Genomic DNA, 17,582 nt, shown 5'->3' on the forward strand with positions numbered 1-17,582 from the left:
CGCTACGTCTTTATCTTCCTTGATCACCCCTTTTACTCCTCGGTCATCCAGCGACCCAACCGATTCTTTTGCCGGCTTCCTGCGTTTAATATACCGGAAAAATTTTACTATGCTTTTTTGCCTCTAATGCTATCTTTTTTTCATAATCCCTCTTGGCCTTCTTTATCTGCGCCTTGCATTTCCTTTGACACTCCTTTTGCTGCTTCTTGTTATGGTATCACAGGGGGGAATAGGAAAGGGGAAGAGGAAAAAAGAAGAGAAAGATCCATGAAGATGCTCAAAATGTGCATAACGTAATGAAATATAATGAGTGATAAAATATTGAGTAAAAGGTAAAAGAAAATAAGGTTAGGCTGGAATGTATCCAAAAAGAAAAATTTTATCGAAGGAAAAGTTACTGATACACAAAAAGGGAAGAAAGCTTCTCTGTAAGTAGTATTGTGGACATGTGTTAGTGTTTGAGAGAGGGTGACCTATAAGCATATAGAATAAGCTGAACAGGGGGAGAAAAAAAGTAAAAGGTGTAGGTAATGGACACAAATTAGTATCAGAGATGCAACCTGATTTTCATAGCATTCCCGTAAGGCAAGGCATACATCTGTGCAATAGGTGACTCAGAGAGATCATAAGATAAGATCTTACTGATCCTTGTTCACTGATGTGGCTTTCTTCCTTTTGTGATGTGAATTACCTGATTTTCTGATTGAAAAAAATGTGGTTTAAACTCTGTACTTATTTCAGGTGTGAGTACATGGACCAAACTCAAACAAAATCTTTCACTAAAGAGGGATAATTAGTGAAGTTAATGTTTAATCTAGGGATTGTCTCCTGCTGTCCCCATCCTCCCTTTTAAAGTAAAGCAGTAGTAGCTCAAGCTTGTTAACATTCAGGTTTTACAGTCTTATGTTTTCTACAATATGCAATTGAAGTTTAAGTGAAATGGAGGCAATGAAGGATTAAAATCCATTTTATAAGCACAACAAACTTTGGTTTGTGCATTACTGACAACCAGGATGTGCAGTAATATTTGTCGTCCTGCAAAACTAAGAACATAAAACCATAACTAGATTTTTGTTTGTTTTCACAGTACAAAGTTGAAGTGACCAAACTGGAAAAGAAATTCAAATTAAACACTTGATCCAAATTATACTAGACATTTTATAGTTTTAGTTTATTTTTGCTGTTCTGCCCTGCCTAACTAGCAGATCTAAACAAAATCTCAGAAAAATAGAAAGGAAAAGATTAGGAAATGATGAGAAGGAAAAGACAGGACCAGTTAATTTGAAGAGCACTACATGTTAGTGGTCTTTTTAACACACACTGGTTTGAAGGCACATACTTAATGCACGCGCTAAAAATGCTAGCGTGCCTTTGTAAAAGGATCCCTAAGTGCTATTCTGTAAACAGCCACAGTGTGTACCTGCAAGAGGAGTGTACATAGGGGTAGTGCATAGGCGGGGTATAGGTGCCCACACTTGTGCCAGCTTTATGACTGGTTTAAATTCAGCTGTATAAATGTTAGGCATGTCAATTCCGGGTTATTCTGCTATTCTATAATGGAACCTAGGCACCTAGGAAAGGAAGCATTGTCTGCGCTAATGGTAAACAGTCTTAATGGGCAGTAAGGAACATTTCAGTGCAGTAACTGCACATGACATGCTGGGCACATCCCAACATATACAGAGTAGCCTTTTCATTTATCATGTGTTAATATTTGCTATTAAAACATGGTAAGAAGAAAACTCATGACACTTTAGTAAATGATTTAGGAAGAACAGTGAATCCAGTCATGTTTTGTGATTTTATAAGCGACTGGAGTATGTAGAACAGCATTTTACCTGCTCAAAATGGTGTATTTAAAATTGCATAGGGGTATATGCACATAATAATAGGCACTTAGGGAGCAATTTTTGTAACAGGATGCCTAGAATTAGGTGCCCAGAGGGCACACAGTAGGAGCTATTCTGTAAAGAAAAGTAAGCACCTGCATTGCTTTGTTGAATACTTACATAACCAGACAAACAGTAGCCTAGCCTATAAGTTAGATATTTACAGCATTGAATTGTTGGCACTTTCATCTTATTTTATCATCTTATTTTATATATAATACGCTAATGGCGACATTAATGTGTGCTCTTACTTATGTGTTACGGACAAAGGATTTCAACTTGAAGTTCTTTGTCCATAACACATAAGTAAGAGCATTTCTATATTTAGTTTCTGATTTGTTTGCTCTTTAGCTCTATTTTTTTATTTTAACTTTAATGTGTGGCCATTAATGCCAGAAAATGGAAATCAGTCATCATCTTTCTGGGGAAGAAATGGGCTTAGCGTACAGGAAAGCCTTGCCTAATGCTTTGTCTTTCTTCATAGTAACATTGATTATCTTACAAGCAAAAGACTAATCTTCAGATTCTTTATATAGCACCCAGATTTGCATGCCCAAATGTAGGCACACATCCAAGATGTGTGGGCCAATTAATTAACAAGCCATTAACTATCAATAATTGGGTGCTATCTAGAGAATGAGATGAAGATGGGGACCTGCAGTAAAATGCAATAAATCTGTAATAAGAGTAATAATCTTAAGAGAATTTACGGAGAAGGGGAAGGGGTAGGAATGTGGTCAAAGCTTGCAAGGATGGGATGGAGACAAACTTTTCCTCATGTCATTCTCTAATGAGACGTTTCCAGTTAAGTGATATTCCATAAAAGTGGACCTAGAATAGGCTTAAATGGGGGTTTTACTAACACCTAACTCAGGGCCCCTTTTACTAAGCGGCGATAATCCCAATGCGGGCTTACTGCTTGCTAAACAGGAAGTACCGCCAGGCCACCACAGCAGCCTGACGGAACTTCTCACCGCTAGCCTCTAGCGTGCTGTCATATCCGGAGTGTACCTGGCGATAATTGGGCAGTGCCGTGCCTTCTGGTTACCTCCGGGTTAGCGTGGGGCCCTTATAGTATCTTTGTATCTGTTATGAGTCCAATATATGTATGTGCCCGTTCTGCTCAGTAATATGGAATTACATGATTGGCCATGCATGCATGAATTGACTTCCTCTGTAGCAGAATTACAATGCACGTCTGCAATATTTGAATAGAACTCAACCAAATCACATTCAGTGTGAGAATTCATGAAAACAGTTAGTATTACCAAAAGCGAACAATTTGATGCCCCAAAAATGCTTTAACCTGTGAAACAGTTCAAAAATAATCCATTCCTAATGCTTTTGTTGTAGCTCTTCATTTCAGCATGGAAGAGTTCTGTGAATTGTGTGTGTAATATCTAACCAGCACTACTAACCTTCAGTGAAGGGCTGCTCCATCATCAGTTTCTTCTCAGCTGGCTAAAGCTTTTTGTGTGTTTTGTTTTTAAATACTAGAAAGCTAACACTGCAAGCAGTCAATTAAACAGCCAGGTTCCATGCTCAGCTCACCACTCATCTTCTGTCATTGAGAAAAAGACTACTTTGCCATTTCAAAATTCTGACCCAGAGCAGATCCACCAGAGTTTGATGGCTGCAATTCGCTCAGGAGAAGCTGCTGCCAGATTAAAAAGGGTGAGTTCATATCAAAATTGGAATTGCATACCTTAAAGCAGTTTAGCCTGCCACCGGGTCTGATAAGCTAAATCTCCTGCACAAAGGATCCTCTGTTACTAGACATGCATTTAAAACTTAGATTTCTTGAATACTTGTATCCCATAATCTGTGTTTATTTCCGGTCATCTGTAGTCCTCTGCACAAAAGCTTTAGAATCAATTCAAATAAAAGGAAATCTTGCACATAAGGCCCTATTTACTAAAGGGGCCTATTTACTAAGGTGTGTTAGGCATACTGCAGGATGTGCTCAGGCATCCTATGGTTAGTGCCAAATGTGCATGTGCTAAAAAAATATTTTTAAAACATTTTTTTCTCTGAAGGTTTCTGGGGGCAGAGAGTAGAGATTTGCACGGGAATGGGGTTAGCAGGAATTCTCCCCTCCAGGTCCTGCTGGAGTTCCTTTGGAAGTGCAGGCAAGCCTTCTTTTCCCTTCCCTGAGCCTTAGGGTGCCCTCCCAGTGGCGTAGCTAAGTGGGGCACCAGGGGAGCGGCCGCTCCCCCAAATGGAGTTCTGCCGGTGCCTATTTTTTCTCATTGTGTTGCAATGAAAATGTGCGCCAGCGGAAGAACGCTTTTGCTCCCCCCGCACCGTCAACCTGGCTCCGCTTCTGCGCCCTCCCCAAATGTACCTCAGTGTATAAGTCTTGCGAGGCCGCCCTTTGAAGTCCCAGCAGCTGTTTTAAAGAAGTGGATCAGCGGCAGCAGGCAGGAAAGAGTGGGGATTTTTCCTGCCCCAAAGAGGCCACTAGACCACCAGTCATTGGTGGAAAGGGGGCATTGGGGTATGTTCAGGAAGGGCAGCCTGACTCGGTGCTGGAGGGGAGGGGAGGTGGATAGATAGATGGATGGAGTCGTGGGTGGAAGGGGGCTGTAAAAATGGGTGGCTGGTGTAGGTGCAGAGAGGGAAGGGGGCTGGAAAAAAATAAGAGGGATGTACTTGGTGTAGGAAGGGAAATGGGGAAATAGCACATGGGGATAGAAGGGGACGGAGAGGAGAGAAGAGGGGGGACATGATGCTCATGGATGGGAGGGAAAGGAAAGGGGACCATTATACTCATGGATGTTTGCTTTTTTGAAAATGCTCTTCTTTTTAAATTTTGTATTTAGCAGAGTACAGAAGAAAATTCATTTATGTTACTTTTACCAGTATTTTCACTGCTTATAAAATTTGACTATCTTGGGGGGGGGGGGGGTCCAGGTGACTGTGCAGCAAGGGTGAGTCTGGGTGTGTCCAGAGGTAGGGATGGAGGAAATTACTTACAGTGGGGATGGTTTAGATTTCTGTCCACGTTCAACTCTCTAGTTGCACATGCACTAAGTTTTTCTTTTTTTTTTTTTTTTAAATTAGCAGTGCCCTAATGAGAATCACTAGTGGGCGCGCCGGGAGTCATGTCACGGGCCTTGGTGCATTTAAGGAAGGCCCAGGTCCTCCTCCAGGCACCTTCACAACAGGTTTCTTCATCTGGTATCCTGTACCTGCCTTGTCCTCTTGTGTCTTCCTATTCCAACCGTGCCTGCTTGACTCCCAGTTCCTGCCTTGACTCCAAATTTCTGCCTTGAACTGGTCTTGTCAAGTCCTGCCTTGTCTTCAAATTCCAGTCTTGCCTTATTCTGCCAAGCTTTGCCTGTGCTGAGCCTACCTTGTCTAGTACTTTGCAGGTGCTGTGCCTAGCTTGTGACTCTCCTGCTATAGTTGGTCCGTGGCTATGGTTCATGGGCTCACCACCACTTGAACTGTGACAGGCTGCCATTCAGTTCACATATGGCAGCAACTTTTTCTCTGTTAATTTCATGGCAAATAATGCACGATGCAGTTATTCTCACCTTAGGAGACATAGCTAACTGCTCTGCATCATTTCCATGTTACATTTAGGGCTAGATTAAGTAAAAGGTGCTCAAAAATCAGTACTCCCCAAAAATGTATGCTCAATGCTATTCTATAATGGGCGCTCAAAAATGAGCGCCCATTATAGAATAGCATTGTCAATTTCAGCACTGGAATTTGGGTGTCAAACTTACGCTTGCTAAAACCAGGTGTAATTCCTGGTGCCCAATTTGGGCACATATCCCCTGGATTCTATAGCACTGCATGCAAATTTTAAGAACACCCCTGACCCACCCATGTATCTCCTATGGCCATGCCCCCTTTTGGGTTGCACGCTATGGGATTTGGGCACACGTTGTAGAATAGCGCTTATCAAGATGTGCATGCAAATTCAAATTGGTGCCAATTACTGGCACTTATTGGCTCACTAGCCAATTTAGTTGGGTGCACATAATGGATTGGTGCACAATTTTGGGTGCCGTATATAGAATCTGGAGGTCTGTGCACACAGCGCTGCGTAACCCTGGCAGCGCTATAGAAATGCTATGTAGTAGTAGTACGATCTCAGTATCAACTGTAAGGTGTAGTTCTGCTCATTCCACACCCCAAAAAGTACCAGAACACTATGAGGCCTGTTAGTTGTTTAACAACAGGAATTGGCGTGCTTTAACAATGTGTTAGTGTTTGTGTGTGTGTGTAATTTCTGCATTAAACAACTAACGTAGCTTATAAATAGGCACCATTAGTGATTCAGTACTTCATGAGAAAAAGAACTGTGTGGTTTAAAATTTGGTGTTTCCTTGCTCGATCCATTATCTAACTGACGATCACTGACCACAAAATGTAATTCGATTAAACAAAAAACAAGACTAGGCTGACATAGGGAATTAAAGTTGAGTAAGAGAGTCATGGTTAGGAGTCGAAAGCAGTAGCAAAGAGGTGGGCTTTAAGCCTAGACTTGAAGACAGCCAGAGACTGAGCCTGACGTACTGGCTCAGGGAGTCTATTCCAGGCATAGGGAGCAGTCTGTTCGTCTGTCCAATTTAGATTGTAAGCTCTGTTGAGCAGGGACTGTCTTTTCATGTTAATTTGTACAGCGCTGCGTAAGTCTAGTAGCGCTATAGAAATGTTTACACTTTGACCCTGTCAGCATACCACAAAACTGTAGGAATAGTCTATTTATTTATTGCATTTGTATCCCACATTTTCCCACCTATTTGCAGGCTCAATGTGGCTTACATAGTACTGTGAAGGCATTCACCAGCTCTAGTATAGAAACAAATACAGATGTTTGTCTTATAAGGTTTATAGATCTAGACAACAGTTAGGGATAGTAGAGAAGGAGAGCTGTATAGTATACATTATAAGGTTTGTTTAAGTTGTGCTATAGAGATTTAGGCCCTTAAGTTGGGTCCGTAGGGTATGCCTTTTCGAACAGGTGGGTCTTTAATGCTTTCCGGAAATTAAGGTGGTCATACGTTGTTTTCACAGCTTTTGCTAGTGCGTTCCACAATTGTGTACTTATGTAGGAGAAGCTGGATGCATAAAGTGATTTATATTTGAGTCCTTTGCAACTTGGGTAATGGAGATTTAAGTAAGTTCTGTAGGTCTGACTGCATTTATGGTTGGGAGATCTATCTATGAGGTCAGTCATGTATCCTGGGGCTTCGCCGTAGATAATTTTATGGACCAGGGTGCAGATTTTGAAAGCTATGCGCTCTCTGATTCGGAGCCAGTGTAGCTTTTCACGGAGGGGTTTGGCGCTTTCGAATTGCGTTTTACCAAATATAAGTCTGGCTGCTGTGTTTTGAGCAGTCTGAAGTTTCTTTAAGAGTTGCTCTTTGCATCTCGCATAAATTCCATTATAATGGTCTACGTGGCTTAGTACCATTGATTGTGTCAGGTTGCTGAAAGTTTCCCTCGGGGAAAAATGGTTTCAGGCGTTTGTTTCCACATCGAGTGGAACATTTTCTTGGTTGTAGAGTTCACTTTGCTTCGAGTGTCAGGTTACGGTCGATTATGACCCTGAGAATTTTCAGGCTGTCAGCGATAGGGAGGGTGTAGTCTGAGGTGTTTAAGTTTGTGGGTTTGTACGTGCTGTGTTGGGATGAGAGGATGAGGCAGTGTGTTTTCTTCTGTGTTGAGTTTTAGTCTAACAGGACCTTTTTATTTATAATTGGGTAAATTCATTTAGAATTTTTTAAGTTAAACTATTGCAAGATTGTGTTTTGCCCTTTGCAGCATTTGGTGGTGACTTGATTCTATCAGCATCGCTTTATGGGGCTCTTTTACTAAGCTGCATAAAGGCCTACACGCATACAGTGCACACCAAATCGGCACTACTGCCCGGCTAGCGTGTGAGTCGGGCGGTAATTCTGAATTTGGCACGTGCTGAATCCTACAGTAGAAAATAATTTACTATTTTCTACAGTGGGCCACTTACCCAGTGGTAAACAGCAGTTGGCGTGCTGCATGCTTACCATGCTGATAGTGTGTGAGACCTTACCGCTAGATCAATGGGGGGTGGTGGTAAGGTCTCAGGCCGAAAATGGATGCATACTGGTTTCAATTTTAGCACACATCCATTTTTTGGCCCCTTAAAGAAAAGTCCCTTTTTCCTAGACACGGTAAAAAATAGCCCAGCGCTCGCACTAACACAGGCCACTTTTTACTGTGGCTTAGTAAAAGGGCCCCTATATTATCAGTCCACTGACACTGTCAATCCTGCAAACAGCAGAGATTTATTTTGGGGAACATTTTGATATTTTTATTCTTCAGGTATTGCTTTAATAATTAAAAACTGTAACCCAAGAACATAAATCCCTTGTATTATTTGGCAACTATTACAATTGGCTCCAGGAGAATTGGTTGTGGAAGATAAATCTGGATCCCAGAAGTACTGTCAAAAGTTATTTCTGACTGGGCAGATGTTTTCATTTTGTTAGCTGTTGAATAACATCATAGGGGCATGACTCCGTTTTACATGATTTGTGCTGCTAAATTTCCTGTGAGATAAATGGATAGGGCCTGATATTCAGCCTGGGCAGTTACAGTATAAAGTTCAGCACTGCCTCAGTGTTTTACTTTATACATGTATTCAATGGCATTGTCTGTTTTAAGTTGTGCTGCTAAGTATACATGAAAGCTCTGACCACAGCAGTAACTGCTATTTCATTTTAGGCCTGCTCTTCAAGAGACCTAAGGTAAATACATAACATATGGACCTTTTATTAAAGTACGCTGAAATCTAGGCTTAATGTTTTTTTAATGTGGGTTTTTCATGTGCGCTAAGCACATATTATATGCAGCACATTTTAAACTTTCTAAAAAGTATTTTTATGCAGCACATGTGCTTACTGCTGGGGTTAATGCTGGGCACTTGCTGCCTCCTATTTAGGAGGTGCTAGGTGCTCCTTTTTTAACACTGCATTATCCTGTTAGCACACTCTAATCATAACACACTAGCCAGATAGCACTGGAAAGCTCACTGTCTGCCCATGACATGTCCCCCGCTAAAAGTACTTTTTAGAAATAATTATCTCAAATATTTTAATACATTTTGCAATAAGCCTTTTCATGTGTGCTGTGTGTTATGGCTGAATGCCCCATTTCTAAAAGGTCCCCTTAGTCCATCTATATATTGTGCCTAAAAAATTAGTGCCAGAATGAAATACGCCTAGGTGTTTTCTAAAAAGCATGCCTTAATTAGGCATACTTTGTAGAATAAGCCAAAATTTCCTCACAGTGTTTAGAATACACTGAGTTACAGCCCATGAACAATTATCTTTCCTTCAACCACTGATCTGACATCCTTAATCACCTTCTCAAATTAATGAGCCAAAACCTCCACAGAGGGCATAGTGGTTGTACAACTCCCTATCTCCCCCCCCACCCGTTTACTAAGCCGCTTGCTAATGCTGACACAGCCCACGGCTTAGTAAACGGGGGGGGGGGGGGGGGGAGGTAAATCTTCAGGTTTCATTAAATAATCCATTATCTAGTATAACTTTTTTTTTTTAATCTGGTTTACCTTTACCTTTCCCTATCTTTTCATCTCCACCACAAATAAATTAATTGGAATTGGCCTCAGTATCAGTCTGTGACCTATTGCACTACTCACCTTCCTTTTCTCCAAGTGGATTTCATTTGCCACCACCCTCTTTTATCTGTCTGTCAATCAGTTCCTAATCCAGTTAATCACTTTGACTCCTAAATTCAGCCCTCTCAGCTTATTCAGGAGTCTCCTAAGAGGAACTGTATCAAAGGCTTTGCTGAATTCCAAGTAGATTACATCTAGCACATATCTTATATCCAGTTCTCTGGTTACCCAGTCAAAGAAATCTTAGATTCATTTGGAAGGATTTAACTTTGGTAAAAAATCATGTTGCCTCAGATCTTGCAACCTGTTGGAATTCTGGACTTCAGCAGTGACTCCATTATTTTTCATACCACTAGTATGATGCTTACCGCCCTATAGTTTCCCAGTTCTTTTCTGTCCCCAATTTTATGAAGAGGGACCACATCTGCTCATCTCCAATCCTGTGGAACCTCTCCTGCCTCTAAAGACCTATTAAATAAATCCTTAGGAGGTCCTGCCAGGAGTTTTTGGAGCTCCCTCAGTATTCTGAGAGACATCCCGTCCGAACCCATAGCTTTGTCCACTTTCAGATTTTCAAGGATTTTTTTTTTTAAATAAATATTTTCTTCTGTGAACAGAGCAATATCCACTCTATTCTCAGATATACCCTCAGCAGCTGACTGCAGTCCTTCACCAGGATTTTCCTCCATGAACACAGAAGTATTTGTTTAGCACATCCACTTTATTCCCATTAGTCTCCATATAGTTATCAGAATCTTTGTCTCACAATTCAATTTCTAGCCTTGACCCTTTCCCCAATATATCTGAAAAAGGTCTTGTCACCTCTCAACATCATTAGAAATTTTTTATTCCACATGTGCTTTTGCTTGCTGCATTCCCCGCTTCACTTCTGTGAGTTTTTTTTTTTTCTGGTAATCTTTTCTGCGGTCCTCTCATGGTGCTCTGTAGTTTTTGAACACTGCTTCTTTTGCCTTCACTTTTTCAGCCATTTTTTGGAGAACCATATTGGTTTTCTGTTTCTCTTGTTTTTGTTTACTTTTCTTATATAATGATATATTGCCATATTTACAGCTGCTTTCATCTTGGACCACTGTCTTTCCACTTCTCTATGTCTACCCATCCTATTACCCCCTTCACATATTCCTCCATTCCACTAAAATCAGCATGGGTGAAATCAAGTACTTTGAGTTTTGTATGTGTCTACACTCCATTTTAGCACTTATATCAAAACATATCATGATTTTGCTGGGGTGACTTCCTGAATTCTCTTGGTTCTTTTTGGCACCTCCACTCTCTAGGCATGGGGGTGACAAAAGGAAGCAAAAACAGGACAGCAGTGGGGACAGTAAAGTTCAAGTTAATATAAAAAATGCCATCAAAGCAACTCATTCTTGAGCAGTAAATGGAAAGCAATGAGCACAAATGCTTGCAGCCTAAGTAAAAAGGTTCAGGATATGCAAGCCCTGATTTATGAGGCAGACTTGGGTATTGTTGCTATTAGAGAGACATGGTTCAATGATTCCCATTAATGGGCACAATCATATTGGGCTATAACCTTTTTAGGAAGGATAGGATGGGCCGAACGGGTGATGGAATGGTGCTGTATATGAAAAACAATATTAAAGTGGCCTGATACTGGAAAGGCAATATGAAATGTGTATCTACACGGTGTCCACAGATCTCTGGCACAAATGGAGAAGCTGGACAAGGATATGATTGAAGATATCCATAAGCTGCAAAATTGTGCATTGGAAACTTCTGTGTTTGATTTGTCCACTGGGCTCATTGCTTATGAGCTATCATAGAAAACTAAGATGTGCAAAATTCTGCAGTGTTACTACATCCTATTCAGAAACTCATCTTTTTTTTCTCTACCTCTTTCCTAGATTAGCTTTATTAGTTCTAAAAGTTCATATTATCTATTTTGCATCCTTCAGTGAGAGAAATGTTCTGCCAAGGGAGAACATTTGTAACTGTTGACTGATATCAGGAGTCTCTTGATGAAGAAGGCACCTTTTTATGGTCTTGAAATTTCATGGACTACAGTTTTTTTTGTTGTTGTTGAACCTTTACAAGGTGTTAGAACTCATAAAGCCTCCAGTTTTTCTCTGGATCCGGTAAAGATACTTGAATTTGTAGCTGATAAAAATCATTTTGAGGTCAAAATGAAGTTTCTTATCTTGGGAAATATGGCAATATTGTAACAAATTTTCTTCTCTTCTAGGTTTATGTTCCGTCAAACACTGTGTCAATAAATGGAAGATCCAGGCTCAACTATCAAGTCTCTTCAGAAGAGCAATATGAGCACTAGAAATTTTATCAGATGTTTAGCACTTTACTGACACCACTGCACAAACCAACTGAATACTGATTTTTATAAAGTATTTCAATTGTAAATCCATTTGTATATTAGTGTATATGAAGTCAAGAAAATAATAAGAATATTGTGCTGGAGATATTCACCTTGGGGAAAAATTATTGGACTATATAATTTATAGTAGTAATTTCTTTCTTAAAAGCTAAAAAATGCTGCTGTAGTCTTTGTTTGATTTTCTTTTAAGAAATATCTTGGACATCGTTAGTTTCATTTTTGTATATTCATGGTTGAATTGGTTGAGAGATGATGCAAAATGGTTTTGATGTCTAATAATCCATTAGGTCTTAGGATCTGAAACTGTGTAATACTTGTGTTAACATACTATGTAATGCATAACATTCTCACTGCCTTAAATGATGATAAATTAAAAACTGTAATTAGAAGTTATAACTGAGAAATACAATGAATACACAATCTAGAAAGAAAGCCAAGTGTACAGTTTTATTTTTAACTAGAAATATTTTATTTTAGCTTTTCTTTTCTTTATTGGTATATTTTAAAACTCATTAGCAAAGCTTGATTGAAGAAACCTGGGAAAAAAGTGACCACATGCAGGAAGTATTCAAATATTTATAATGGTCTTTGGCATCTATGTTTTTATACCATTGAATAAACTAGTGCAGAATTAAGGGCCCTGTTGGGCCCTAAGTTTGCCAATATACAACAGGACCAAAGCGATTCATTTAGCAATCATTAAATGAGTCAAAACTAGGATGATGAAATCCAGGTGCAAACGTATGCCAGGCTGTGTTGGAGGTCTACATTTGATATATGATTACTGATACAATATTGTAATAGTTTAAATGTGATAGTGCTCTTTGGAGAATTATTTGATCCAAGCAACAGCAACATCAGTTATTAATAGAGATCATTAAGCGGAATATTCTGAAAGTGTGTTGGCCAAAGTTAAAGCATGGTAGGATTTCCTATTTGTTAAAAAAAAATAAATTATATGACGCTCAGTATATAATACTGTAGTTACAATTCTATCAATACTGTCATACATCAAATGATTAACACAATAACATGGAAGTCTGTTTAACCAAAGAACTTACCATTTAGATTTATTAGAACAAATGCAAAGCAAATATGAATATAGGAACAGTTGTAGGGACAGTGTGGTAGTGTCACAAACAAAAACAAGTTTTATGGAGACTTGTGTTAAATGAAGCTATTTTGTATAATATTTAGTTGGCCACCTATGAAATACATCAGTTTTATTTCCTGACATTTCACTAATTGGCATATTTGCACTGTTCATTAATTTTAATGAGCACAGCAGAAGTCAGTGCATTGTTTCTGTCTCTGCTGCAGTGCAAAAGTGAATGGTGGCAGACACCTCTGTGGCAGTGGGTTGAACCAAATATCATCTTAAAAGAATTTCATTTATTAAAAAAATAAATACAGGTCTGCAGGTACCACATGACAGACTTAAATTGCTTTGCTTTGCTTCTAGAAAAAATATAAAGATCAGCCATGTAAAAAAGAAAAATTGAGGATAACATACTCATACCTCATAAAATATGAAGAAATAGAAAAAGCAAGTTGTACACTCGAGAGTAAAGTCTCAGGGAGGCCAGTTGAGGCATCTGTTAGGTGTCAATTAAAATAAAGACATTGAGACCAGCCTCATGGTTTAAGAAGTCATACTGCATTGCTGAAAACCCACATGTTAGGCATAAAAAGGGCCTTATTCTATAAAGGTTATGCTCCTAAATTATGCTCAAAATTTTAGGAGCATAAATTTAGGAGCATGAACTTCATAGAATAAGGCCCAAAATGTATGTATTAGGTGGTACTCTTTGTGGTGGAAACGTGATTTGATTCTGCATGGTGGGGGGGGGGGGGGGGGTGTTATCTGTCAGCAAGAAATGAGTAATGAAGGATTCACCTTCAGAGAGAGATTTTCTTGTAGCACTTCTATTCACCAGATAAAATACAGAATAAAATTTGTATTAAGAAGAGCACTTGATTGATTATAAAAGCACACACAATATATATATATATATACCACAGGGCCCATTTAATTCTATGTGCCTTGTAGCAAATAGTGTACTGACAGTATACATAAATGGCCCTCTCAGTGTGGTGGTGTTTATTTTGTAGAACTGCTGAACCTAAATGAATATCCATGCATGGATTTATCACTTGTTTCTTGAACTGATTTTTTATAGTAGTGTTACTGAGCTTTCAAATTCTATAATTGAGGCCATGAATCAAGAACTGAAATATAGATGATATGCCAAGCAATGTACTACATTAAGGTAGTGTTTTTTTGTTTTGTTTTTAGGATATCCCTAATAGCTTTTTCCTCATGTGATGCATTTCATAGAATTTAATAACTGCATAATTTGTTATGCCTACAGTTTGATTGTATATGCAGATTTTCACTGCAATTACTGGGATAATTGTCGTTTTCTTAAAAAAAAAGCTGGCTAAATAAAAGTAGTTCTATTTACTATTTAAATGGTGTATTTTTAAATTATTTTTGCAACAATATCATATCTTTTTGATGAACTGTGCTATGTATTTGTGTGTATGTGTTTTGATGCAAAATTTCTCTCTAAGTGATATCTCCAAATGGCTTAATTTTGCACATAAAATGACAGGAGTGACCCTTACTATGCCAATGTGCATGGGAGGTCATTTCAGTCTCTGAGTCACTGCTAATGCTCATCACAACACTTGCAATGTTCCAGGCAATAAATCAAGATGCAGTTGAAAGGTACCCAATATAACTGGTATGTTTTCTGTACCTTTATATTCTTTTATCTCTGATTGCATTTGTTGTTACTTGAGGATCTTCTTTCTCCAACTACAATACCATGGTACTAAAACTTCTGTTTGTAATGCTGTTCTTGTAACTTTTCTGACACCACCACCTCACACCCAACAAAGAGATGTAACTACTTCCAGTGCCATGCTTCAAAATCTGCATTTGTCTTACCAACTCCATTGAGTGGTATCCCACGGCTGTGTCTGCCACAGTTTTTTATCTTAGACTTTCAACAACAGTTCTCCTAAGGATGCTTGATTGTGGATCAGGAGATAAGATTTAGGCGTGAGTGGCCTGTAGCCACACCCATCTGACTCTGATAATGCCATTGTTTTGCTGGGCAGTGTGACAAGATGGCTTTCTTATGTAGGCCATACCAAAGGTGCTCATCTAAGGACACGATCATATATTATAGTAGTATTAATGTTGGAGAGTATGGGGGCTAAAGCTATTAAGCTCAAATGTGCGTTAGGATGATGTTTGAGAGGGTGTGCAGTCAAGGGGGGGGGGGGGGCTAAGAAGAGAAATAACTCCATGGTGTTAGCTCTACAAGGAGTAACTTGAATCAGCTTTGATCAATTATAAAAAAGTGGCATTAGTTTCAGAGGTATTTCAAAAAGAGAGTCTGGATTATATCTTTATAACCTAGACTTGGATGACCAAAGATGTGGCCCATATTGGAGTTTAATGCGCCTTCCAGGATTTAAGTATTTGGGACTAGGGGAAAACAGGGTGGAGTTGTAAGGGCGCCCTACAGATTGTATTGTTTTCAATGTGTGGACTAGCCAGGTGTAAATATTTAGAGGTTAAGAGAATGTTATATGTTGGAAATTATCATACTTTTTTTTATCCCTGGAGGTCATTTTAAAGCAATGTGGGATTATCTTGAGTTTATACTCCCTAGTAGGCTAATGTTTGAAGAGTTACTAGTATTGGAGAGCTTTAATGCCTATGTTGATTCAGATACAGTTGAGAAAGCTCAGTTGTTTCTTATAGCATTAAAAACAGTAGCTTTAACACAATTAGTAAAAAAAAAAAAAATTCCTGTACATTATGATGGACACATGCTGGATTTCATATTTATTGCAGAGTCCCTTCTGGTAGATTTATTTATAAAATGTATACCCTGTTAAAACTAAGCAACTTACAATAAAAACCACAAAAATGTTCTACATAAAACATACCAACAATCCTTCAAATTTGACATTAGTACAATGGCTAAACTATAAACATACTTGATGGCTGCTATAAAATCATATACTGGAAAAGGCTTGCAAAAACAAGTTTTAAAAACTTTCTTGTAACAAATTCAGACAAAAATGCACATGTCTAGAGAGTTTATTCCATAGCAATGGATATGCACAGAAATATGTCGCATATGCTCTGATCTGAACTGATGCAGAGGGTGATATAACTGTACCATCTGTGATAAATACCAAGGCATTGTGTGATGTAATGTCTGATAGATCAGTGTCAGAACATTATATTGTATTCACCGTCAAATTGATAACCAGGGCAGCTGTTTTAGCACTGGTGTCACATGTTAAAACTTAGTACTATCCACAATCATCCTTGCTGCAGAATTTTGGATACCTTGTAGGTTTGCAACTATGGATAGAAGAATAATGCCACGGTTGGACCATTACTTAAATTTTTTAGGTGTAATAGGGTATTGGTGCAGGGAAGATGGAAAATAAATGAAGAAACTGAGACAGAGGGGTAACAGAGGAATTGGAAAGGGTGGCAGTGGAGGCTAAAAAAAAAGATGAATGGGGAAGATTGCATTGAACTTCAGTTGGAAGAATGGCAGCAGACAACGCTGCCTTGAATAAAGTTAACCCCAGAGAAAACTGTGGTAATTCATCCTGCAAGCAGTAAGAAATGCTGCTCTTATAAACTGAAGTCTCATAAAATGAAATTAAGTAGATTATAAAGATGTTGGAAGAAATAAGGTTTAGAACTGGGTTAGAAAATCAGGAGGGAATAAGGTACACTTACATGCTATACGAGAAGCAAAGAAAGTATCTTTTTCCCAGGTTACTGAAAAAGGTAAAAAATAAACAGAGAAATATTTAAAGTGTAGAGTCTTTTTTTTGTGGAGATCTGGGAGTATGGTGAAAAGGATGTTTTGGATGGAGTGAGTGCTGAGTTGCTGGAGAATTTCTAGGTGTGTAGAGATAAGACACTGAAAACAGGATGGGAGAGGAAAAGTCACGATGGATACAATAGACATCTAATGACTGTAAGTGGGAAGAATTTTATTATATTTCTCTTGATAGGATAAAACAGCTAATTAAGGGCTCCTTTTACTAAGGTGTATTAGCCATTAGCATGTGCTAAAGGCTAAGAAGCCCATTTTATTTCTATGCATTGCTTAGCATTTAGCGCACCTTAGTAAAAGGGGCCCTAAGTGTGTTAATCATGATTCTTTTGATATTTGATGTGGCCCCTGTTTAGCTGTTTAAAGGGTGAATAGAGGGAATGTTGAGATAGTTACTGTATGCTTCCTTGAAACAAGGGTCACAATGGTTACTCCAGGAGCCTTGGCAAAAAAGAGATGCATAGGCTTTAGGCCTGTTTCAGACATCTCATCTGTTGCAAATCTATTGAAAAAGAGATGGTTTTATAAGTAGGATCATTTTCAGAGTATTATGATCTACTGAATTAGGATCAGGCTGATTTTTTAACCAGACGGTAGATAGTATCATTGCTGTTGGCAATGATATATACACTATTTGTTTCATGAATAAAAATGAACCGGTATCACTGATCTCATTAGATCTGTCATCAGCCTTTGAGTTTATGGATTCTGCTCTCTTAATAGCCAGATGTTACCAGCTAGGAATATCTGGTAAAGCATTAAACTGGGTCATATTATTAAAAAAAAAAAAAGGGGGGGGG

At 38.8% G+C, this 17,582-nt stretch overlaps 1 protein-coding gene across 4 annotated transcripts in view; it reads left to right on the top strand.

Annotated features, from left to right (window-relative positions):
* The window catches only part of COBLL1 (cordon-bleu WH2 repeat protein like 1), a 250,763-nt gene extending 236,391 nt beyond the window's left edge, over positions 1-14,372 (top strand). For 3 of the 4 annotated variants that reach the window (XM_030208728.1, XM_030208729.1, XM_030208730.1), the window contains 2 exons: positions 3,387-3,563; positions 11,753-14,372. In XM_030208728.1, the coding sequence (XP_030064588.1) occupies positions 3,387-3,563; positions 11,753-11,839 (264 nt within the window). In that variant the 3' untranslated portion in view covers positions 11,840-14,372. The remainder of the gene's footprint in view (positions 1-3,386; positions 3,564-11,752) is intronic. The other variant, XM_030208731.1, reaches the window with a different exon arrangement.
* The last annotated feature ends 3,210 nt before the right edge of the window (positions 14,373-17,582 follow it).

The sequence above is a fragment of the Microcaecilia unicolor genome, chromosome 7 (genome assembly GCF_901765095.1).
Source record: "Microcaecilia unicolor chromosome 7, aMicUni1.1, whole genome shotgun sequence".
Classification (NCBI taxonomy): domain Eukaryota; kingdom Metazoa; phylum Chordata; class Amphibia; order Gymnophiona; family Siphonopidae; genus Microcaecilia; species Microcaecilia unicolor.